The sequence below is a fragment of the Onychomys torridus genome, chromosome 8 (genome assembly GCF_903995425.1).
Source record: "Onychomys torridus chromosome 8, mOncTor1.1, whole genome shotgun sequence".
In the NCBI taxonomy this organism is placed as follows: Eukaryota; Metazoa; Chordata; class Mammalia; order Rodentia; family Cricetidae; genus Onychomys; species Onychomys torridus.
This window is the reverse complement of record NC_050450.1, coordinates 86150187-86174874: the sequence shown is the minus strand read 5'-3', so window position 1 is coordinate 86174874 and position 24688 is coordinate 86150187. Positions and strand designations below refer to the sequence as shown.

The following is a 24688-nucleotide window of genomic DNA, read 5'->3' as shown; positions in this document are numbered from 1 at the left end:
TCTTGTCACAAACCACCCCACACTGCTCCTCACAGCACCTCCAGAACCTCAGCGTCTTTTTTCATCGTGGGGCATTTTTGTTTATTCATTGATGCTTTATAACTGGGTCTCTGTGTAGCTGAGGCTGGCCTCAAACTCAGTATGTGGTCGAGGCTGGCCTCTACCCCGGATCATCCTGCCTCATGATGAGTACTAATATTGCTACTGTACACCATCACACCCAGCTTCCAGGCTTCTTATACTTCTCTCATCTTGCCAAAAATCCCAGTAGGCAAAGGCGCCATAGTACCAGCAACACCGTTTATAGGAAGGGACCTGAAGCATAGAGAATGGCTTGTTTGTTTGAGACAGAGTCTCTATGTAGTCCTGGCTGTCCTGGAGCTCACTATGTAGACCAGGCTGGCCTCGGTCAGACTCGAAGAAATCCTCCTGCCTCTGCCTCCCCAGTGCGGGACTAAATGTGTGCTACACCCCATGACCATAAAGAGCCTGAGCCCGGTTAGCACGGATCCCACTCCTCCCCACAGGCCTGGGGCGTGTTTCCCAGTCAAGGGTAAAGGACAGGACAATCCTAGGTCAACAGCCATGGCATCTGATTTGGAATAGTCTTTCTCCTTTTCTCTTCTTCGGACTTCGCCAAGCCGGACTCCTGGTCTTTCAGAAGGGCCTGGGGGACCTTAGTAACTGACAAGGCAGAAGCATTCCTGAGTCCCTGGACAGCTTTCCTACTGTCTCTGCTGGCCTCTCCCTTGGGACACTCACCCCCTCCTCAGCCCCCAGCCAACAACCCTAGAGCCAGGCTGGAGAGGGAGCTTTACTCTGCGGGTTTCATGGCGGCCTGGGCCCCACACTGGGGAGAAAGGAGTTAAAGCCAGGTCCCAGGATTACAGGGACCGGGAAGTTCCGGTGGCCCAAGCAGGAGTCGGTCAGGGAGACCCGCTGGGAGAGTAGTTTGGGACAGACAGGGAGGCAGTGCCAGCCGTGCCAACCTGCGCTTCAGCACTCACTAGTAAACGCCCCCATCCCGACCCCCCAAGCCTCCACCCCAGCCTCGAGGCCGGTTCTCCCTTGGTCCTCTGCAGATGTCCTCATCCTAGGATAATCGGAGGACGACAGCGGTCAAGCCCCTCTGGGATCGGGAGGCCAGCGGGCTCCGCCACCCGGCCATTGTCTGCGCGCAGCCCGCGGAGGGGCTCGAGGGGCGGGGCCGCGGCGCGGGGCGGGAGCGAGGGAGGGGCGGGGGGAGATGCTGAGCCTTCGGGGCGGAGGCGGCGGCGGCGGCCGCAGAGACGGGAGCGAGCCGGGAGGGCGGCGAGGCGGCGAGCGTGCTGCCCGAGGTCGGGCTGGGCGACTGCACCCGGGGCTGGCTGCGCGACGCCGCGCTGCTCTCGGCTCGGACGGCCTCTCCCATGCGCTGAGAGCGCCCGGCTGGGCCGGGCGGGCGGCCGGACGGGAGAATCTTCTCCATGGTCCAGAAGAGCGGCATGTCCCGGGGCCCTTACCCACCTTCCCAGGAGATCCCCATGGAGGTCTTCGACCCCAGCCCACAGGTGAGGGGAGGTGCCGGGTTCGAGGGAATGGGACCGCTCCTCCGGACCTAGGGGCTGGCTCGGGAAGCCCCGGGAAGGAAAGGGTTATGTGCCCGGCGTGGATGGGAGAGGGGTGTCTGCGCGACCCCCTATTCTCGAGGGTTAATGATGGATGATGGACTGTTGGAGTTGGGCTGCGGTCCTGCGGAGCGGAGAGGGGGCGGGCGGAACGCCTGTCAGCCTCGCCTCCAGGGCTCCCCCGCGTCCAGGTCCCTGCTGCTGGGGTACAGGCTCCAGCGGGCTGACAGCGGGGTTGCTGATGGGGGGTGGGGGAAATCCAGGCAGGCCTTGAGAAGAGGAGTTGGAGGGAGGCCGGCGAGCGAATCAGGCGAGGGGGGCGACGCAGAGCACGTTTGGGGGCGCTAGCGGGTGTGGGTGGGGTGGGGGTAGTACTGGGAGACGGCAGAGACGATGGTCAGAGGGCGTTGCCAACAGGCCTTCGAAGGCTCAGACACTGGCTTTCGAAGGTGGGGAAGGGATCAGCTCTGGGGGACCCTCCCCTAGTCACCTGGTCTCCATCTCTCTCTTGGATGTTTCCTTCCCCTCAACACCCACACTGGCTTACCCCTCCCCCCTGCCCCAAGGGGTGGGAGCCTCCAAAGTTTGGAAAGTTGGACGGGTGCCAGCTCACTGTCTTGGAGGGGAGGAAGCTGTTTTATCTGGGGGAGGGGCTCTACCTTCTCCCATGCTCACTTTTTCTATGTCCCTGGTTTACCCCCAGGTGGGGGCCTTCTTGGGCATTAGAAAGTCCCCAAAGAATGACCAGCAGGGTATGTGGTGGCCATGCCAGGGGATTTTTCTCAGACTTGTCCTTCTCCAAGGATAGCATTAACTCTTGCATTGCTGTGGTCAGCCTGGAGCAACTGTAATCACCACGATGTGGTTGATGGGTGTGTATGGGGGGGGTGGTCAAGTCAGACCTAAAAATACCTCATTCCTCCACCCCAGGCCCCTTGGAGCCTGGAAGGCAGCTGACTGATGCCTTCCTTTCAGCTGTCCCCTGTCCCTCTGGATGCCACTCCCTTTGCCCAGCTGGGTTGGGGTGGTGATGTGCAAGAGTCCCAGGTTCACTGCAGGATCCTCAGAGGGAACCTCAAAACTAGTTTAGCTGTGTGTCCAATTTGAAAGAAGAAGAAGAGGATCGTGGAAGAGTCCTATTATTCATGTGTACATCGTGTGTGTGTGTGTGTGTGTGTGTGTGTGTGTTGTGTTGTGTTGTGTTAGGAGTTTAAGCTGGTCTTGAACTTCTGAACCTCCTGCCTCTACCTTGGAAGTGTGGAGATTACAGTGTGGAGATTCCTATGCCTGGCTATCCAGCCTGCTTGTTACCAGGTCTCAGGAGCCAGACCCTGCAGTGTGGTTCAGGCTCCTCTAGGTTCTTTGATCAAAGAAAGTCTGAGATAGAGGCTGAGGGCAGGGGCTTTTGGGCATTTTGCCCATTCTGTACTGGGCAAGGGCCGTGTGTGTGTGTGTGTGTGTGTGTGTGTGTGTGTGTGTGTGTAGGGGGGAATCGAGCGAGAGCAAAGAAGCAGCTTTCTTGTAGGAAGCACAGAGATGCTTGAAGCCTTGGCCCATACCTTTGGCATCTGAGAGGTCAGGCAGGAACTCCCACCCCAGTTAAGAGTCCAGTAAGATCAAAGATTGATGCCATCTTATGTGGGACCGGCAGGACTAGGTCCTAGTCTCAGCGTGGGGTGGGGACCAACGGGGCCTTTAGATTGATGGAGCAGGGTTAGTACCACAGGGAGGGGCCTGGGCAGTAGTGGCTGGGGAGGGAGTAGGGTAGAGCCTACCCTGGGGAGGAATGAGAACATTGGTCATGAGGAGGGAGGTCCCGGTAGGTAGGGCGGAGGTGAGAGTGGGAAGCAGAATCTACTCCCAGGCACCAGGCCACAGGTTGGATGTTTACTTTCCAGACACGGTTCTGTGCCTCCTCCCTCTTTTTCCTTCACCAGAAATGTGGCTTTGGGTCCTCAAGAGCTGAGTGCCATGCCCTCCCTACTCTGGAAAGCAGGAAGCACAAGAGTTGGGCTCAGGGGAGAAACCCATCCTGGCCCTGGGTTGCCTGGCCTCCTATCTCTGGGGGCACAGCATACTCTGCCCCCTCAGCTCCAGATGCAGGAGAGAGGACATCCCCCTCTCTTCCTCCGCCCCCCAGCACTGCAGGCAGCCTCTCCCTTCCCTCCGAGGCTGCTGCAGCCTGCCCAGCATCTTAATTAGCTTTGCTGCCTAATGAACCTCCTATTCCTCTGTCCCTCTGCTTCCCAGCCTTCGGCTTGATTTGGGGATCCCTGTGTGTGCATCCCAGGCTCTCTTGCACGGTTCCTCATGGTGGCTGTTGTCTGGGTGAGGTGGAAGACCCTCTTTTCTATCAGGCTGGCCACCTCTAGAAGGAGCAGCTGGGGACAGGGGTGGGGCATGGCAGACAGTCCCGGTGGTGGGGGGGTAGGCTGTAGCCCCAGCCCTGTTAGGAGGTGGACTGGGAAAGGGTCTTTCTGATTTTGCTCTTACCCCTTCCCCACCTCTCTAGGGCAAATACAGCAAGAGGAAAGGACGATTCAAAAGATCAGATGGGAGCACATCCTCCGACACCACATCCAACAGCTTTGTCCGCCAGGTAACGGGATGATGGCTTGGGAGGGAGATGCAGCTGGCTGGTGCAGGCTGGCCTGCGACTTTCTCCAGGCACCCCACCCTTTCTCCTATCATTTGTCACCTCCCCGGAGCCACCCCAACACTCTGACACCCTGTGACCTCTCCTGGATGTTCTGTCAGCTGTACCCACTGCCTCAGCCCCCGCCCCCGCCAGCCCCTCCTCCAGCACCAGATACCAGCCCCTGCTGCCTGCCTGCCTGCGTCATCTCATTCAGGGACAGCCTGGCCTGCCTCCTCCTGGCTTGCTTCGGGCTGTCACCCACTCCCCCTGCCGGCTGTCGGCTTCCATGTCCTCCCCCAGAATCTGTGATAGGGTGGGGCTGAGGCAGGTGCTTGGAAATAAGCTGAGACACCAGACCCTGGTTCGGTACCGGGCAGGAACACATGTTCCCCCTACTTCCAAATACGACTCTTTAATATGTACAGAGCACAAGCTATGGGAGAAAAGGTGTTTCACTTCAGCTGTAGCCTGCATCCCTAGCTGAAGTGGGTGCTGATAGTATCTCACTGGGCTCTCATGCTGAGCTGGGAAAACTGCCACTTTCTTCTCTTCCCTTAACCTCAGGCCATCTTAGGCTGGGGAGAAGCAGTGAGGAGGCATGTGGTTGCTATGACTACTGAGCATCTCAACAAAGCCTGGTACCCAAAAAAGGCAAGAGGGTCTTGGGATCAGACAAGCAAAGGCGTGTGTTAAGGAGACACTGGTCAGAGCACGGGAGGGCAAAAGGGTCACTAGTAGGTGAGCCCCAGTAGGCCCTGAGAGAAGGAAGCAGCAGCAGAACCATCACTGACTGGAGTGAGGACTTTGCTTTTGATTCTTCTAGCTCTAGGTTGTACAGGTGAGCCCAGGCCTAGCTCCAGAGACCGAAGGGAGGCCTCGATCTGTGTGTGTTCAAAATACCAAACAGAGCAGAATCCCTTCCTTTAATCATGCCTTCAGCCCTCCCGTTCCAGAAGTGGGCCAAGGCCCGGTCTCGAAAGCATGATGACATGCTTTCGTTGTACTCATGGCAGGAAGAGCCTTCGGTTTCCCCCTTTGCCAGCCACGGGGGGTTAGACCCCACAGCCTCCCATTCCTCCTCCTCTGAGCTCCCCAAGTCCCACCCCCAGTAGGTGGCGGGAGTGGGGGGCAGACCTTGCCACATCTCTGAGCTAAATATACCCTAGCAGTTTGCACATGTAGCAACTCTGCTTGTAACCTGAGCTCCTGGGGGAACGGGCTGCGGGGGCCACCCCTAGGCCAGCAGGGCCGGGCACTGAGGGCGCCGGGATGGAGGTGCTCAGCCGGACCCTGGTAGTGGTGAGCTGGGGATGGGGTAGGTGGGGGGTGGGGGGAACAACCCTTCAAATTGCTGTGGAGGGCCTTTCTTTAGCCCATCTCCCTGCTTCCTGACTCTTTCCTGTCTCCCATTTCTGATTGTGTGTATGTGTGTGTGTGCATATGGGAGTCTGTGGGGGTCAGTGGGTGATTCTCTGCCTGTCCACCTCTGCTTGTCTCTGTCTGTCTGGCCATCTGTATTCCTGTTTTGGGGGGTTGTGTAACAGGGGAGAATGGGGGTTCTTTTGCTTCCCCCTCCCCTAGCTTTGTGTCTCTTTTCCAGGTTTACTTAGTGACCCCAGTCCCTAGCCTAACCCTCCTCCAGCGAAGCCCCCATTCTCAGACTGTCCCTAGGAAGGTAATGCCTGTACCAGCTGATGGCCAGGGGTGTTTGGGGAGAGGTAGGTCTTGGCCTCCTCTCTCCATGCCAAACTAATGGACAATCCCAGTGTCTCTTCTCTGCCCTCAGAAGGGATCCCTCGCATTCCTGTAATCCCACATCTTCCCCACACTCCCTCCCAAACTTGTCTGCCACCACCCGAAAAGTCACAACAAGTCCCCACATCCTGTCCTCTGCTGCCCTTTTTTCCCTTCCGTCAGGGACACAGGCCTCTGCTCCACCCTTGGTGACTCGGTTGTTCACACCCTTCACATATTATGGAGTACATCTTTTCAAGCACACATTTTACATTTACACACACACACACACACACACACACACACACACACACACACGTCTGCACATTCATGACCAGCGCCATGGCATCTGTACAGATGTCTCTCTAGTAGAGTCCTTTGCTCTCTGGGATGGTGACTGTGGTCCGAGTTGGCTCCCTGGCATGCTCAGTCTTCATAACCTGACTTGACCCTGGCATTCTAGCAGCTTAGTCTGGGGCTATTCCATGTTCTGCTCTTCACGTGCGTCTCCTGTCTGCTCTGCCCTGAAAATCATCGGAGAGCCTGGGGTTGGCTCTGAGTGACTCTATTCAGAAATTCCCAGCCAGAGGGGTAGGGGAAGTAGGTGTCTTGCTGGATCCTCAAGCAATAATTGTGGCGGCCCTGTCATTCCAACAGGCCACCCATGGGCAACAGTGAGGATTCAGGCCTAAGACAGTGACTACAGCCCCTGGAAAGGATGGTGTTGAGCTTCTGCTGTGCCTTCTCACTCAGCCATTGAGGGCGCAGGGTGGGGAAGGCGGAGCCGGGAGCTAGATTCATCCCCTGGCACTCCTCCTGTGGGCTGTGCCCCTATCGGGTTCCCACCCCCTCCCAAGCCCAAGCAGCTGTCTTTAGACTTGCCTTCACCCCCCCAGCTTGCTGTTTCACCTTTTCCTAGGGTCACACTCATCCCACAGGCCTGCAAACCTTGATCCCTGGACTCCTCTCCCTAATAATACGTCTTTCTAGGCCTTGTGGCATTGTGCTGGACTGATGGGGCATTAGGTCTTTAAGACGGGTAGCACCTCCATGCCTTCCCAGGAGCCGGAAGAAGTGGCGCTGCCCTGAGCTGACCCCCCCTCTGCTTTCAGGGCTCGGCAGAGTCCTACACAAGCCGCCCATCAGACTCTGATGTATCTCTGGAGGAGGACCGGGAAGCGTTAAGGAAGGAGGCAGAACGCCAGGCCTTGGCCCAGCTTGAGAAAGCTAAGGTGAGACAGATAGATGAGGGGAAGGGAGCTTGTGGGCATCGTCTTCACCCCCTCCCTTACCCCCATCCCGAGAGAGCCTGGGCAGACCCAATGTCAAGTTTTGAACCAGTTACTTGCAGAGATCTGTGAAGAGAATATGAGCTGTGCTATCTTCTTCCTCCTCAGACAGCATTCAGAGTATCTGATGCTATTTCCACATAGCTTGATAAGTGATGAAATTGTTTCTTCCTGGGCTAGGGAGGTAGCTCAATGGTAGAGTGCTTGCTTAGCTTGCACAAGGTCTTGGGTTCGATCCTCAGCACCACCAGGAAAACAAACCTACTTTCTAGAACCGAACATCCTGAGCTGGAATCCCACCCAGCCTTGGTTGTTGTTTGTTCTAGAGACTGAGTCTCTCTAGGTGGCCCATACTTGCCTTGAACTTCCAATGTTTCTGTTTCAGTCTTCAGAATACACCCAGCTTCTAGTCCTGATTCCCCACCCCCCCCCCCCACATCCCCCACACCCCTACACACACACACACACACACACACACACACACACACACACACAGGGCACAAGCACTTTACCTACTGAACCATCTCACAGCCATGATTGATCGATCGATCGATCGATTGATTGATTGATTGATTTTTGCTTTTGTGTATGTTTGTAAGCCAAGCATGTGCAGATGCCCACAAAGGCCACAAGAAGGCATCAGACCCTTGGAGCTGGAGTTACAGTCACTTATGAGCCAACTGATACAGGTGCCGGGGAACAAACCCAGGTCTTTTTTTTAACCACTGAGCCATCTCTCCAGCTCCTAAAGGCCATGTTCTCCTTGGGCTATCTCTCGTCATCTGTGTCTGTGGTGGTGAAGATGGTTATATCAGTGTATTTGAAATCATTGATTATCACTGAGCTGAGAAATATGAAAGTCACAGGCCAGTTAAACTGGATAAGTGATCAGCTTAGGCTTGATTTGAAGCTCAAAACTCCAGAAGATTGACAGCCTGGACTAGGGCTGTAGTTCAGTCAGTACAGTGCTTGCCCAGTCCCCAGCATCACAAAACAGACTTGGTGGAGCACGCCTGTAATCCCAGCACTTGGGAGGCAGAGGCAACAGGACAGAAGTTCAAGGTCATCCCAGGCTAGCCGAGGCTACGTGAGACCTTGTCTCAAAGAAAAAAAAAAAAGATGCCGGGCGGTGGTGCCGCATGCCTGTAATCCCAGCAGGCAGAGGCGGGTGGATCTCTGTGAGTTCGAGGCCAGCCTGGTCTATAGAATGAGTTCCAGGACAGGCTCCAAAGCTACAGAGAAACCCTGTCTCAAACAAACAAACAAACAAACAAAAAAAAAAAGAAAGAAGAAGGAAGGAAGGAAGAAATAAAGGGGGGTGGGTCACTGGTAAGATTGTTCAGTCAGTAACAGTACTTGCTGGGCAAGCCTGACCACCAGAGTTCGATTCCTGGGACCACAGTAAAAGGAGAGAATTGATTCCTGACCACAATGGCACTATGTGCACACTCATGCTCACAAACATCTCTCTCTTTCTTTCACACACACACACACACAAATTTCTTAAAAAATTAAACCAAATCGAAAGTAAAATAAAAGCTAGAAATCAACGTAAGTAGTCGTGAGATCTAATGGGCTCAGTATTGCGAGAGCACGTGCCTTGCATACAAAGCCTTGGTTCATCCCCAGTCCTGCAAAACAAAATAACAACAACAAACATCTCAAGAAACATTCATGAGGCATTTCCTGGGACTCATTATATAGCTTAGACTAACCTGAACTCAGAGACAGCCTCCTGCTTCAGCATCCTGAGAGCCTGATGACAGCCAGGAGCCCTGGCATCTCGAAATATATAAACTAAGTAAAACCGAAGTGGAGATAATAACAGTTCTCCACAAAATCCCAGAATTTTGTCACGGAATGAGGAAGCGTGGGTGAGACCAGTTACACTGTGCCTGGCCACAGTGAGCAGCAGCTATACCATCCCTGTCCTTTCCTGTTCTCTCCCGTGGGTGTCCTTCCCCAAGCCCCCCCCCCCCCATGATGGGGCTAGATCCCATTTTCAAATGCTTTAAAATTTATCTTGTATTTGTATGTCTGTGTTGTATGTTGTGTGTGTGTGGAGGTCAGGGGCAACTTGTGGGAGGTGGGTCTCTCCTTCCACCATATCAGTCCTGGGGATCGAACTCAGCTTGTCTGCCAAACTTGGTGGCAAGTGGCAAGTGGCAGGTGGCAGGTACCTTTACCTACCGAGCCATCTCTCCAGCCCTGGATTCCAGTTAGTTTGTGTTTCTTTTCTTTTCTTTTCTTTTCTTGTCTTGTCTTGTCTTTTCTTTCTTTCTTTCTTTCTTTCTTTCTTTCTTTTTTTTTTTTGGTTTTTGTGAAACCTTCCAGAGATCCACCTGCCTCTGCCTCCCCAGTGCTGGGATTAAAGGTGTGCGCCACCGCCCGGCTTCTTTTCTTTTTAATCAGTTAGTGTGTGTGCGCTTGTGTGTGTTTGGGCATGATGCTGTATGTGTGTGGATGCGCATGCTATAGTACACATGTGGAGACAGAATACACCTTTGTACCGTCGGTTCTCTCCATCCGCCTCTACTGACATACGTTCTGGGGATCAAACTCAAGTTGCCAAGCTTGTACAGTAAATGCCATTATCTGATGAGCCATATCCCCAGCGCCCCCTTCCCTGCCTTTTTATTGTAAAAGTTACAGAAAACCACACTGTCCATTCAGTATACACTTTAATGAATAATTTATAAAGCAAACCACATAGTCACTATCCCAGTCAAGCAAGGTACAGCTTGGCCTCGGCCCTCTATCTTCATCCAGCTCCTGTGTCTCCTCTAGACCAAACCAGTGGCTTTTGCTGTTCGGACAAACGTTGGCTACAACCCATCTCCAGGGGATGAGGTGCCTGTGCAGGGAGTGGCCATCACCTTTGAGCCCAAAGACTTCCTGCACATCAAGGAGGTGGGCTGAACACTCGGCATCTGGAGGCGGGGGGGAGGAAAATTAGGGTGTATGGGTAGCGGTGCCAGGGGTATGTGGAAGTCTAGTGGGAAAAAGCTGCTGAGCCGAGCACAGCTGGGCTGAGTCTGCTGTGCAACCTTAGGCAAATCGCCTTTCCTCTCTGAGCCCCTGAGTTTTCATTGGTTCGTGGATGGCAATGCCTAGGTCACAAAGACGTTGAGAGGGTTTGTTGAGCCCTGTGGTAGAGTGCTGAGGTACTGGTAAACTACAAGCCACGTGGCAAAGTATAGATTAATAGAAATGGGCTAACTATAAGAGTAAGAGCTAGACAATGGTAGGCCTGAGCTAATGGCCAAGCAGTTTAAATAATATAAATGTCTGTGTGTTTATTTTATAAGTGAGTTGTGGGACTGACAGGGCTTGGTGGCACCTGGACTGAAGTCCTCCAACTACAGTAGAGTGACAGTCTACCTGGTGCATGAAGGTGTCAGCTTTCATGCCTCCTGCTGGTCTCCCCTAGTATGGGTCTCAGGGAGGCAGGAGCGGTCTTCCCTCCTCTCTAGCGGAGGGTGGTTCATGGTCGGAGAGGGTCTTGGTCTTGGCCTTGTCTTGGAAATCGGGAGGCGTTCATCAAGGCTGAAGTCAAGGGGCGGGGTGGTTTGTGGGAGCCGTCTACTGGCCGGGCTGGCCGCCCTGGGGGGTAGCTACGCTTCCCACCTGCAGCCCCCTCTCGGTCTCTGTCCACAGAAATACAATAATGACTGGTGGATCGGGCGGCTGGTGAAGGAAGGCTGTGAGGTCGGCTTCATCCCCAGCCCTGTCAAACTGGATAGCCTTCGCCTGCTGCAGGAACATGCCCTGCGTCAAAACCGCCTCAGCTCCAGGTGTCTGCCTGGGGCGGGGGTGTGGTGGTGGTGGTGGTGGTGGTGGGTGGTGGTGTGGTGGTGGAGGCATTGCTATCTTTGGAGGGGCCAGCGGCAAGGAGTCCTCAGGGCATGGAGCTGCCCATGGCCTTACGGGATGGGGGTGTGGGGAGTTTGGGGGGCACTACAAGGCATGTCCCAACTAAAGTCCCGCCGCCGCCCCACGCCCACCTGTGCTCACCAGTTCCTTTGCCTCCCTGCCCACACAGCAAGTCAGGTGACAACTCCAGTTCCAGTCTGGGAGACGTGGTGACTGGCACCCGCCGCCCCACGCCCCCTGCCAGTGGTAAGAGCTGCCTGCAACCCAGAGCAGAGAGCGTTTGTGCTGGGTGGGGTGGTCTCTCCACAAGGGTGGCCCCTCCCCCCTGCCATAGGAGGTACCCCAGTTGCGAGTCCCCCATACACATACAGCGGTACCTCTCCCTCGAGGATAGGATATCCTACAAGCTGAGCCTGTGTGTCTCTCCTGTGCCCCCTCTGTGGTAGCTCCATCTCTCTGCCTTCCCCCTGCCCTCCATCCCCCCCATCCATTCTCCTAGCCCTGTTCCATTCACCTCTTCTCTCTTTTTTCCCCATCCTTGTGTTCTGCACTGTGTCTCCATGCTCATCTCCCTCCTCTCCCTCCACCTCCTTCCCGACGGGTCCAGGTAATGAAATGACTAACTTAGCCTTTGAGCTAGACCCCCTAGAGTTAGAGGATGAGGAGGCAGAGCTGGGGGAGCAGAGCGGCTCCCCCAAGACTAGTGTGAGCAGCGTCACCACGCCGCCACCCCACGGCAAGCGTATCCCCTTCTTTAAGAAGGTACTTCTGTCTGATTTCTTGCGAGGGGAGTCAGGACCCAGCTCTTGGCAAAGACGTGCTGGAGTGGTCCAGATGTGGTCCAGCCTTGACCTCAAGCCTTGGGGCTTTCAGCCTAGCTGGATGGTAGAGGGTGGGACAAGATGGGGTGGGACCATCCCTCTCTGTATAAAAGCCCACGACATTCATTAACCCCTTTCCTAGTCTATGAGTGGATATATGAAGGGGTCTATTGGATGCAGAGCAGATCCTCAGGGGAATCTTTAAAATATACAGGCAGATATCCAATGGAGCAGAGGGTGGGCTCTGAATTAGGGCTTCCCGTTTCCCTAGCTCTTTCCAGAGCTAGACTGAAAGGACAGGAGGCATGTCCCACTGTCCTCAAGTCCACTGGATGCCTGTCAGTCCTGCCTCCAAGGCCACCTTTGGCTCCCCTTTGGCCCGGGGTCCCATCCCCTCTCTGGCTCTGGCTGTCACTAACACGCATGCCTGTTATTTTTCCTTGTCTGCCTTTCTTGCCCCTTCTCCTGTCCTGGCTCCCTCCTGGCCTTCTACCCCTGCCTGGTACCTTCCCCCCCCCCCCCCCTTCCTGGCAATCTCTGGACCCAGCCAAACAGAAGCAGAAGTCGGTGAGTATAACAGCTTTCTGTGTCTGTCCCATGCTGGGATGAGCTGGGGGACCTTCTAACACCCATTCCCATATCTTTCTCCCTTTACCCTCCCTTCCTGGTCCTTCCCAGCCATCCCTTCCCCATCCCTGACACCCACATCTGGGCTTTGGGATCAAAGGGAGGAAAGGCTGCATGTGGGAGCCTGGAGACTTGGGGAGAGGGGCTGATGCCATCTCTACTCTGGGGTTTCCCTTCCCTGCTTCCCTCCCAGACAGAGCATGTGCCCCCCTATGACGTGGTGCCTTCCATGAGGCCCATCATCCTGGTGGGACCATCGCTCAAGGGCTATGAGGTAAGAGCTCTAAAAGGCTATGCATCTAGATGGGCCCAGACATCCAGAGTATGCTTAGAAAAATCTCCCAAAGATCCTGTATCCCCAAAGCCCACAACCCTTTAGAGAAAAACCCCAGAGGGGCCTGACCCATTAGAAGTCCACTCAGGAGGGCCCAATCTCCCAAGGAAAACTCTTAAGAACTCTCTTAGAGAGGCCACATCAGAGACCAGGCTGCATTGGAGGTCCCAGACCCTGAGGAGGATCCCACCCCTCTAGAGGCCCCTTAATCTCAAGAATTTTGAAAGAGGGGGTTGGTCCAGATGCCCAGCAAGCTGACCTCCTGGGGCTTTTCAGAGCCTAACTTCTCCTTTCCCCTCCAACCTTCCCCCACCCCGACCCTCCCCACCCCTCCCCCGTCCCCTCTCAATGACAGGTGACAGACATGATGCAGAAAGCATTGTTCGACTTCCTGAAGCACCGCTTTGACGGCAGGTGAGACCCTGATAGGTGGCTCCCCGCTTCCACTTGGGGATGACCAAGATGCCTGGAAGGACCACTCTGGGACTCTCAGACAGAGACAAGGGTGGCAGGCCTGAAACCTGTGAGTGGACAGTATGTTCTTGCCCACCCAAACCCTGACTTCCTTCCTGCCTGGTCCTTCAGGATTTCCATCACTCGGGTCACGGCCGACATCTCCCTGGCCAAGCGCTCAGTCCTCAACAACCCCAGCAAACACATTATCATTGAGCGCTCCAACACACGCTCCAGCCTGGGTGAGCTGCCCGCCTACTCTCTCCCTCCGGGCATGTCAGGGTGGGTAGGATGTGAAATGCTGGGAATTCTCCAGAAGCATTCCCTCTCTCCACTGCTTCCTGGGGGGAGGGGGTACTTTACGAATCCCCTCCCTTGACTCCATGCCCTAGCTGAGGTTCAGAGTGAGATTGAGCGGATCTTCGAGCTGGCCCGGACCTTGCAACTGGTGGCCCTAGACGCTGACACCATCAACCATCCAGCCCAGCTCTCTAAAACTTCGCTGGCCCCCATCATTGTTTACATCAAGATCACATCTCCCAAGGTGAGTGCAGGAGACTGGTTCTAATGGTAGACATGGTCTACAAAGAATGTTCCGGAGCGGGGCTGCATGGTTCATTCTACTGACTTCTTCCCCCCTCCTCCCAGCCTTAGTTCCCTTCTCTGTAAGACTCAGTTGTGGATATTGGGACTACACAATCAAATATGGATGGAAAGTGGTCAGGAAAGAGGCTGTACCTTCTGGGTATTCATTAGTATAAATTGTATTAGGGTTACCGAGTTCAGACTCATCTCCACTCTTTTGCTCCATCATTGGATCGGAACATGCATCTGGTGTAGTTTGTTCTGGTGTCACCCAGCTGTGTGGCAGTTGGGAAGTTCTGAATCTTCTAAGGTCAGGCCTTTTTGGCTGTACTGTTGTTGTGTGGACTTCGAGACAGAGGACATTGGCAGGAGGCTGGTTTCATTTTCATCATGTTGTGACTCTCTGAACTTTCTCCTCCTTGAAATCATGTGTCTGTATATGCCTTGGAGGCCAGAGGCCTAGGCTCTCTCTGGAGTCTCAGGTGGTTGTGAGTTGTCCCACATGGGTCAGAGAAACCAAACCCGAGTCCTCTACAAATGCAGTGCATGATCTTTGTTCACATTTTTACTTAATTTTTAAAGGTAGTTTCTCTGAGTAGCCCTGGCTGTTTTGGAACTAGTTCTGTAGACCAGGCTGGCCTTGAACTCACAGAGATGCACTGGCCTCTGCCTCCCAAGTGCTGGGATCAAATGTGTTCGCCACCCGGTACAGTACTGCTCTTAACCACTGAGCTATCCCTCCAGTCTTTTTCAAGATAGGGTAATGCAGGGATTTAACAAGGCAATTCCACATAGTTAATCTGGTAGTTAAAAGGAGGTTTATTTTGGGGTAACTTACAGCCAGTAAAGGGGTTGTTTACAGGATCCTGGAGAGGTGGTGAGGTGCAGTCCAGCATGGTTCTCTGGAGAACTCTGACTTGGTTTGCAATCTAGCATCCAGGATCACGAAAAGCCAAGAGGGCCGGCTCACAAGGAACTTGGTCTTGGGTCCTAAGGGCTCCCATCTCAGCCACGCCCCAGGGGCAGGTCATAGGTACTGGGACTCAGACACGTGACATCACACCTGGCTCCATGAACTTCCCCATCAAGTATTAGTGGGGATCTGAGAAACATGGAAGAAGAATTTAGATGAAGGTTTTGGTTTTGGTTTTTCAAGACAAAGTTTCTCTGTATAGCTCTGGTTGTCCTGGAACTCGCACTGTAGACCAGGCTGGCCTCGAACTCACAGAGATCTGCCTGCCTCTGCCTCCCGAGTGCTGGGATTAAAGGCATGTGCCACCACTGCCCAGCAAAGGTTTTGTTCTTAATTTTTATTTATTTATTTTGTTTTGTTTTGCGAGAGTGTTTCTCTGTGTAACCCTGGCTGTCCTGGAACTCACTCTGTAGTCCAGGCTGGCCTCCAACTCCAAGATCCACCTGCCTCTGCCTCCCAAGTGCAGGGATTAAAGTCGTGTGCCCCCACAGCCCGGCTTGTTCTCAATTTTCAACTTAATTAATTTTGAGGCAGGGTCACACATAGTTTAGGCTGACCTTGAGCTTATGATCCTCCTGCCTCAGCCTCTTCAGCTGGGTTGCAGGGACAGGCCACCACACCAGCTCTGCAGTTCAGGCATTAAAGGCCCATCGAACAGTCCAGGTGATGACCACAGCTGCGGTAGTTAGGACTGTCGGACTGTCGTGTGAGCTAAGAACCCTGTGTCATTTTCTTAACCTTTCTGAACTCTCAGTTCTCAATGGTGTAACTGGTGTGAGGGGATTTACATACTTGAGGATTGAGAGGTTGAAAAGATCAAATGAGGTCATGGATGCAAAACATTCTGTGGCCTGGAATGTAACAGAGGTTCCATTTCCTCTGCTGAGGTTGGGCGTGGGCTCCGAGTGCTTCCTACTTAGTGTTACTGTGTTCTCCTGGCAAGTCCTCCAACGCCTCTGTGCTCTACTTTCCCATCTTCTACCTAGTCACACTTCAGTGATTAGTGTGAAAACTTAGTAAATGGGTTAATCATACAAAAAGCCTGGTACCCATGAAGGTGCCATATTCTTTCTATTCACTTTGTTTCCAGTCTTTGAGACAGGGTCTCCTGTAGTCCGTTCTGGCCTCAATTCACTGATCCCCTTGACTCTGTTTCCCAAGTGCTTAGGATTTCAGGCACATGCTGGCATGTATTACCGTACTCTGGCTTTTTGTTTTGTTTTGGTGTTTGTTTGTTTGTTTGTTTGTTTTGAGATCCCGGGGTTGCCTTGAACTCACTGTGTATCAAAGGATGACATTGAAGACATTGAACTTATTGTGTATGTGCAGCTAGCTCTGTGTGTGTGTGTGTGTGTGTGTGTGTGTGTGTGTGTGTGTATTGGTGTGTGTTGGTGTGTGTGTATTGGGGTGTGTGTGTGTTGGTGTGTTTGTATGTATTGGGGTGTGTATGTGTGTGTGTTGGTGTGTGTGTGTGTGTGTGTGTGTGTGTGTTGGTGTGTTTGTATGTATTGGGGTGTGTATGTGTGTGTGTTGGGGTGTGTGTGTGTGTGTGTGTGTGTGTGTGTTGGTGTGTTTGTATGTATTGGGGTGTGTATGTGTGTGTGTTGGGGTGTGTGTGTGTGTGTGTGTGTGTGTGTGTGTGTGTGTGTGTGATAGGCCAGAGGACAATCTCCCATGTCATTCCTCAGGTGCCGTCCACATATTTTGAGAAGCTCTGTCACTGATCTGGTGGCTAGGCTGACTGGTCCTGGGGATCCACTTGTCTCTACTTCCCTACCACTAGAATCATAAGTCCATGTTAAGCCATGCCTAACGTTTTATGTTGGTTTTGGGGATTGAACACAGATCTTCAGTCTTGGGGCAAGCACTTTACCCACTGAGCTACCGGCCTGATCTTGGACTTTTGATCTGACTGATTCCACCTTTTGGCATTTCGTTTCATTTTTTCACTGCTAGGGATCAAACCCAGAGCCTTGTAAGTGTGAAGCAAGTGCTAGACCACCAGGCTATACCTCTACTCCAATTGTATTATATTTCAATTCATTAATCTTTGTTCTCATTTTCATTATGAGGGTAAATCTGGCTTCAATCCCCAGACCCTCCTGCATTGGATTCCTGAGTACTGGGATGACAGGCCTGTGCCATCCCGCTGAGCTCCAATTTTATTTTTTGTTTTTATTTTGTTTGAGATGAAGTTTCATACTATGCAGCCTGGAACTCACTATGTAGATCAGGTTGGCTTTGAACTACAGAGATCCCCCTACCTTTGCCTCCTGAGGGATGAAAGGCATTCACCACTACCCTGGCATTTCAATTTTATATTTTAATAGATTATAAGCTTGGTATGTATGAGCCCCTGAATTCAGTTCTCAGAACACACTTAACAAAAATCTTATGCATTCATCCTGTTTACTTCATCATGTGTTACTTAAGACTATGAGATTTTGGGGAGGGTGAGGCAGGGAGGTCAGAAGTTTAGGTCAGCTACAGCTACATTGTGAGTTCAAGGCCAGCCTGAGTTTGTCTCAGTGCCCACCCCATACCATATGTTATCTAAAAATGTGGTGTACACCGTTAATCCCAGCACCCAGGAGGCAGAAGTAGGTGGATCTCTGAGTTTAAGGCCAGCTGGTCTTCATATTGAGTTCCAGCTCTGTAGCCCGTATTCAGCTTTCTTCAATTGTCCCAGCACTCTCCATAATGATACCATTTTCCATAACCCAGGAGTCCACCCAGGATCAGACTGCATGTAGTTTTTGTTTTGTTTTTTTTCTAAACAGAGTTTCTCCATGTAGCCCTGGCAGTCCTAGAACTCACTCTGTAGACCAGGCTGGCCTCCAACACACAGAGACCCATTTGCCTCAGCCTCCCAAGTGCTGGGATTAAAGATGTGTGCCACCATCACCTGGTGCAGGTAGTCTTCCTGATATGGAGTAGCTCTTCAGCTTTCTTTAGACTTTTATGACAGTGACATTTTGCAATAGTATAGGCCAACCATGTTGTAGACCATCTCTCAGCATGAGTTTGATGTTCCTCCACGGCTGGATTTAGTATTTGGGAGGACTGAATTGATCATGTAAAGAAGCACAGAGCAGCCAGGTCGAGTGTGGCAAGTGCCAGCCACTCAGGAGACGAGGCAAGAGGCAGCAGATCACTGGTACCCAGAACCTGTTGGATGTCGGCGTAGGTGACAAAGCAAACCGGCATCTCAAAAACAAAGTCAGATCTGTGCTGCTATCCTCCAGGAAGGATGGCTACTGTTGTTCACATGGCCAAGAGGGAGTGGGGTTAGAGGATGAGAATAAAACTTATAGACGTGTGTGTGTGTGTGTGTGTGTGTGTGTGTGTGTGTGTGTGTGTGTGCTTGCATGTAGCCTTGAGCCTGAGCCTTGTGTCGTGGACACAGAGCTTGTGAGATCATTCTGGCAGAGGTGCTCAGGGCAGAGAATCATGGAACATTCCACCGGTCTGACTCTGATTTCCCAGTGGCTCCAAGCAGAATCTGCCTTTTAGCCTTGGTTCGTTGCCGGCGGCCTTCTAGCGCCCTCTCTTTTCCCCCAATCAGGTACTGCAGAGGCTCATCAAATCTCGAGGGAAGTCTCAATCCAAACACCTCAATGTCCAAATTGCAGCCTCGGAGAAACTGGCACAGTGTCCCCCCGTGAGTGCTCAGACCTGGGGCGGGGGAGCGGAGTGGGGGAGGGTGGGCGTTTGAGTTCTCCTCTTTCCTTCAGCCGGCATAGAAGACAGCATCCGGGACGGGTCTTTGGGTACAGACTGGTTCTTGGATAAAGAGGGCTGCATTTGCTCGTTGCAAATGGCTCGAACACTCCTTAGTGCGGAGCCAAGACCTGGTTTCCTTGTTCCTAGAATCTGAGGGAGTTAGGCTGAGATCTGCAGCTCTGTCCTTTGTAGGTCTGAGTGTCCTTTCCTTGCGCCACATGCAGAGGCCTTTTAACCTTATCCTTCAACCCCTTGACTCCACCCACTGCACCCAGGCCACACCTTCAACCCTTGGTCACGCCCCCGCTCATCCCAGCCCCGCCCCTAACCCCACCTCCACAGGAAATGTTTGACATAATACTGGACGAGAACCAATTGGAAGATGCCTGCGAGCACCTGGCCGAGTACTTGGAAGCCTACTGGAAGGCCACACACCCGCCCAGCAGCACGCCACCCAATCCGCTGCTGAACCGCACCATGGCAACCGCAGCTCTGGCTGCCAGCCCTGCCCCCGTCTCCAACCTCCAGGTACAGGTGCTCACCTCGCTCAGGAGAAATCTCAGCTTCTGGGGCGGGCTGGAGGCCTCACCGCAGGGAGGCGACGCGGTGGCCCAGCCGCAGGAGCACGCCATGTAGCCGGTGTCCCTCCGGTCTTCCCTCCCACCCTGGAGTGCAGGGAACATGGGGAAGGAAGGGAAGAGCTTTATTTTGTAAAAAACGCGGTGAGCGGCAGCGTCTGGTGTCTGTGGTTTTTGGTGGGACTGGGAGCTGGCTGGTGCTGCCTCCCTGGGACTGGTCCCTTAGAACTGCATCTGCTGCCGTTTGGCTCTGAGGCCTGATGGGAACCCTTGTAAGTCCAAGAACTAGGAAGAAAATCTGAGGAAGACGGATAGGCTTGTGCATTGGACTCTACGCCCTTTTCTTTTCTTTTTATTGTTGTTGATTTTTGGAAACATGAGTTTCATTCTGGCAGTAGCTGGCCTGGAATTTCCAGTGTTCCAGACTGGGTTCGAACTGGAGGCAATCCTCCTGCCTCCTGGGTGCTGGAATTACAAGCTAACGCTACAGCTCGCAGCTCCACACCCACTTTAGAGCTGACAGAGTGGGGGCCATCGAATCCAGAGAACTTGTCCCTCCCCAGCAATCCTTGAGGGACCCAAGCTGCAGCATCTATGTGCTAAGCTGTGCCTTCCACCGTCTCCCAGGGAAACAGAGTGCAGGAAAGGCTCTCCTCCCACGGAGCCACAGCCCATCTCTGAGCCCACACCATTAAGTGTATGGTCTGGGATAGAGCCAGAACACCATGAAGTCATTCTAGACTCCTGCATCTCAAGTGTGCTTTCAGCAACAGAGCCCACTTGTTTGGTGAAGCTGGGCCATCCTGGGTCTACTCCTGGGGAGCTGGGGGCCTGGCCTTTCCCTTCCCTGCCTAGGGGACCCCAGAGGCACTTCTGTGCTCTCCCCCACTCTGCCATAGAGCAGCTCCAGGAAGCAATTTGGAAACTGGTGCTGTAGTCTGTTTCCCATCACACCCTAACCAGGAAACGGTGCCACAGAGGAGGGTATCATTTGCTGAGCCACACAGCTCGAGATGGCAGGAACTGCCATCTACCGGTGACCAGGGCATTGGGCCACCTCATGGTCTCCAGCTGTGGGTGGAGAGCTGGGGGGTGGAGACAGGGAATCATTAGCTGTCTTCAAATAGGCTGCTCTGAGTCCTTTTGAGGGGGCAGGAGAGAAATCCCATCAACCTTGGAGACTTGTTTGTCTAAGGAATGGGAGAAGTGTGGGATTCTGGAAGCCTATGACTGAGGTCTAGTGTGGGCAGAGGAAGCTGGGGTCAGTGTGTTGGAGCTGAAATCTCAGTGTATTTGGAAAATTGGAGGATTGACTAACCCAAGCAACCGCTAATGAATGGCAATACTAATGAGCTGTTAACGATGATTAACCCAGGAAAGCATTAATAACATGCACTGAGGAACCAATGACTAATTATTCAGGGCTCCTTACCATGGTTACCAGGAGAGTTCATGCTCAGTTGAAGTTGGGTGCCCTCAGGCTGCTAGAGGAGCAGATGCCTTGAGCAAATGTCCTGTGGCCTGCCCTCAGGCTGAGCTCTAGAGCCGATCGCCCTGCTCCTGGGTGCCCCTCCCCTAGAGTCAGAGCCCTCCAGGAGCCAGGCTGGTGTCTCAGCACCATCACTAACCTGCCTTGCTTTGTTGTGTTTTCTCACCCCTGCCTGATCTGCATGGTGCGTGCCGTCTGTCTGCTAACCAGGGACCCTACCTTGCTTCCGGGGACCAGCCACTGGACCGGGCCGCTGGGGAGCATGCCAGCGTGCACGAGTACCCCGGGGAGCTGGGCCAGCCCCGGGGCCTTTACCCCAGCAACCACCCACCTGGCCGGGCAGGCACCCTGCGGGCACTGTCCCGCCAAGACACGTTTGATGCTGACACCCCCGGCAGCCGAAACTCTGCCTACACGGAGCCGGGAGACTCGTGTGTGGACATGGAGACAGACCCCTCAGAGGGCCCAGGGCCTGGAGACCCTGCAGGGGGAGGCACACCACCAGCCCGGCAGGGTTCCTGGGAAGACGAAGAAGACTATGAGGAGGAGATGACCGACAACCGGAACCGGGGCCGGAATAAGGCCCGCTACTGTGCGGAGGGTGGTGGGCCGGTTCTGGGGCGCAATAAGAATGAGCTGGAGGGCTGGGGACAAGGCGTCTACATCCGCTGAGAGGCAGGGGCAGCGTTGGGAGAGGAAAGGCTCTGAGCCGGGGAGGGGAGAGAAGAGGGGCGCACCACCCGAGATGTGTCTTGCCTCTAGGGGGCGCTGTGTCCCTCATTTTCAGATGCCTTTGCTCAAAGATGGGTTTCTTTGGTGGTTATCATCCCAACTCCAGAGAGGCCCTAAAACCCCAGCTCTAGGTTCTTCCCTAACTGCTGTGGGTGGATGGGGGAATACCTACTTTCTGAAGTGCCCCCTTTCCCCATCTTAGGGGGCTCTCTCCCTCCCAGAGAAAAGGTGCACTCCCTCAACTCTTTCTACTCGGGGCTGAACCAGAAGGTCCTAATAGGGGTGGGGGTGGGGCTTCTTTTTACCAACATAGGAGTATTTGGGAAAGGTTGGGTGCTTTTCCTGAAGAGAGAGGCCACTGACTCTTCCCCAAACCCCAGGGTCCCCCACCATGTCCATCCCATAACCTGGTGTCTTCCCAGCGTTCTCTGGTGGGTGAAAGCCACAGCTTGGAAACCCATGTGGAGCTGGCCCTGGAGAGTAGGGCCGGGTGGAAGCTGACAGGAATCAGTTGTGTCCTCTGTGGCCATGACAAGAGTCCAGGGCCTAGAACCTTGAGTGAGCAAATCAAGATGCTGCCCTACCCCGCCCCCAGATCCCCGCCCTTGCCTCCCCCAGGAATGAGCTTTGTCCACAGCATCCCCTGCCTGCTGCCATCGGAAGAGGGGCCCTCTGCATCTGAGCCCCACATCTCCGTGCCACCGGGGTGTGGAGACCATGAATATTTTGGTCCACCTCATTCTAAACCAAAAAACCTGCTCTTTTACCATCACCCTGAGGCCCCAGGGGAGAGGTTCTGTGGGTTGGTGCCCAAGAGGTGACCATCATCCAGGGGCTGCCTGAGAACCTTGGGTCTCCCCTAGGGGTCTTGGTTGCTGCTGCTTTTCTGTATTTTGCCTCTTGTGGTCCTGTCCTTTCCCAGTGTCCACTTTCCCCAAGAGAGGCCTTGGTAGCTCCTCTCCCTTGGGGCATCCTTAGCCTCAGCATCCCTGACCCCCCCCCCCCCCCGCCCCAGCATCACAGCTGGTCCAGAGAGAGCCGATTGTGCCAACGAGGACTGGGCCCTGCCCAGCTGCCCACCTCAGGGATGGGCACCTCACGCCTGTCTCGCCCGCCACCTGTGCCAATGTTGCCCCACCCCACCCCCACCTGGGGGAGGGGCGCAGCTTCCACTTACAGGTTAGAAGATACCACTGCCCAACCTTTCGCTCCCTGTCTTGTCCTGTGACCATCTGTCTGTCTATTTGTCTGTACTCCTCTAGGAGAGAGATTTTGCCACATATAAAACCGCAGCCCCGTCCTTTGCGGCCACTTCCTGAGCCTGTTTCTTTGGTACCAGCACACGCAGTCCGCTTAGCAGCCTCACTGGCTCTCAGTGGTGGGAGCTGAGGACCCGTGGGTGAGCAAAGGGGGACGCAGGAAAAAGCTGTGCCCCGGCTGTTGGGGCAAAGGAGAACTGGCGCTTTGATTTTGCTGGTTCTGAATTGCCTGCAAGCATTCTTCACTCAGTTACAAGCTCACATCTTAATCTGTTTCTTCCCTGCAGAGGTGGGTGGGGGTGATGCTGGTTGGGGTGTTGCTCACTGGGTGGGCTCCAGACCCACTGGTTCACATCTTTTATTTTTATTTAGTTTTTTATTTTTTTGGTTTTTTCGAGACAGGATTTCTCTATGTAGTTTTGCTGCCTGTCCTGGATCTCGCTCTGTAGACCAGGCTGGCCTCCAACTCACAGAGATCCACCTGCCTCTGCTTCTCGAGTGCTGGGACTAAAGGCGTGTGCCACCACCACCTGGCCCGGTTCATACCTTAAAGACACATGCACTCTCTTTTTTTTTTTTTTTTCCTTTCTGCTTTGATCTCCCCATACCCTAGTAACTCACCTCACCAGGGAGGGGTGACCTTCAACTGATTCTTTTTCTTTTTCTACTGGAACTCACAGAGGTTTGTCTGCCTTGCCTCCTGAGTGCTGAGTTAAAAGGCATATATATATCACCATGCCCTCAGCAACCAGTTTTTGAGTTTTGGATCCCCTCCACCCTCCCAGTCAGGGTCTCACAGTGTAGACAAGGCTCACCTGGAGTTCACCTTGCATCTCCCGCTGGCCTGGACACGCTTCAGCTTCCCCAGATGCTGGGGTCCCAGGTGTGTGTGAGCCACCATGCCAGAACATTTTATCTTGGGACAGAGATTGCTATGTAGTGTAGCCCTGACTGACCTGGAACTCATGTAGTTGAGGTGGGACTCAAACTCATAGCCATTCTTCTGCCTTGGCCTCCTGAGTGCTGGGATCACAGGGTTACAGATGTGCCACCACGTGGGTTCTGAGAACCAGCTTCAGGGCTGAGGATGTTATCTGCTTATATGAAGAGGTAGTAGAGACCAGCGCCCGTGCCCTCCCACCCCCAGACATGTGAAGAGAACACACTAAGCAGGTGTCAGGCCTCTCCACCATCACCAGCTGGCAGGATGTGGCCTATCACCCGTATCCTGCTTCACACAGCACATGCAAGCTTCCTCACCCTGCTGGGTCTTGTTTCTGAGGTGATGGCTCTAGAGGACTTGAACGTCTGGGTCCTCCACCTGAGTGCTTCTGCCCAAAGAGTGTGTTCTAGTGTGCAGAGTGACAGCAGACCCCTGATGCCCACAGCTGAGGAGTCAGCAGATCACTGACAGGGAACTGGGCGGGCCAATGCCAAAGTCCCTTGGGGAGTTGATAGAATTGTTGTGAGAACCTTGCTCTGCCCCCTAGCCTTCTCTGTACCTTTCAATTGAAGGCAAGCAATTGTTCACTTCTGTGTTTAGCTATGCAACCGGCATTTATTAAAGATCTAGGTAGGCACAAGTCAAACTGGGAACCTCAGGTAGCGCTCTGAGTATCTTGCTGGGGGGGAGCATTTGGTACTGGGAATGCCACTCCCTTAACAAGGGAGGTCAGAGGTTTGACATCTGGGAACATGGTTAGGTTAATCTAGACAAGAAGTGGGAGGAAACTCCTCATGCAGAGGAAGAGGGGGCCATGCACGACTTGCTATTGGCACTAACAAAGTGTGATGATAGCTGGTGGCCAGAGGGGGCGTGGTCACAGTAGGCCTTATGTTATGCTAAGGAGTCTGAGTTTTGTTCTGAAGCCCACGCAGGAACTGAAGGATAGTAAGTCACAATGGCAAGATAGGGGTGCTGTGTGGAGCCTACAGCCTTCCCACCAGACAGTGCTGATACTCCAGGTTGAAAG

General features: G+C 53.7%; 1 protein-coding gene across 3 annotated transcripts; it reads left to right on the top strand.

Moving 5' to 3' along the window:
- Positions 1 to 1273: 1273 nt before the first annotated feature.
- Positions 1274 to 22767, top strand: Cacnb1 (calcium voltage-gated channel auxiliary subunit beta 1). 3 transcript variants are annotated; one of them, XM_036195895.1, is made up of 14 exons: positions 1274 to 1550; positions 4120 to 4206; positions 7092 to 7211; positions 10056 to 10178; positions 10926 to 11062; positions 11311 to 11387; positions 12510 to 12529; positions 12783 to 12863; positions 13279 to 13337; positions 13509 to 13618; positions 13769 to 13920; positions 18500 to 18595; positions 19000 to 19185; positions 20935 to 22767. In XM_036195895.1, exons 1-14 carry the CDS (start codon positions 1467 to 1469, stop codon positions 21394 to 21396), a joined length of 1794 nt encoding a protein of 597 aa, XP_036051788.1. In that variant the 5' UTR covers positions 1274 to 1466; the 3' UTR covers positions 21397 to 22767. The 3 variants fall into 3 exon arrangements, with proteins under 3 accessions (XP_036051788.1, XP_036051790.1, XP_036051789.1); XM_036195897.1 differs by lacking the exon at positions 12510 to 12529 and adding an exon at positions 11749 to 11903; XM_036195896.1 differs by lacking the exon at positions 1274 to 1550 and adding an exon at positions 3392 to 3935.
- The last annotated feature ends 1921 nt before the right edge of the window (positions 22768 to 24688 follow it).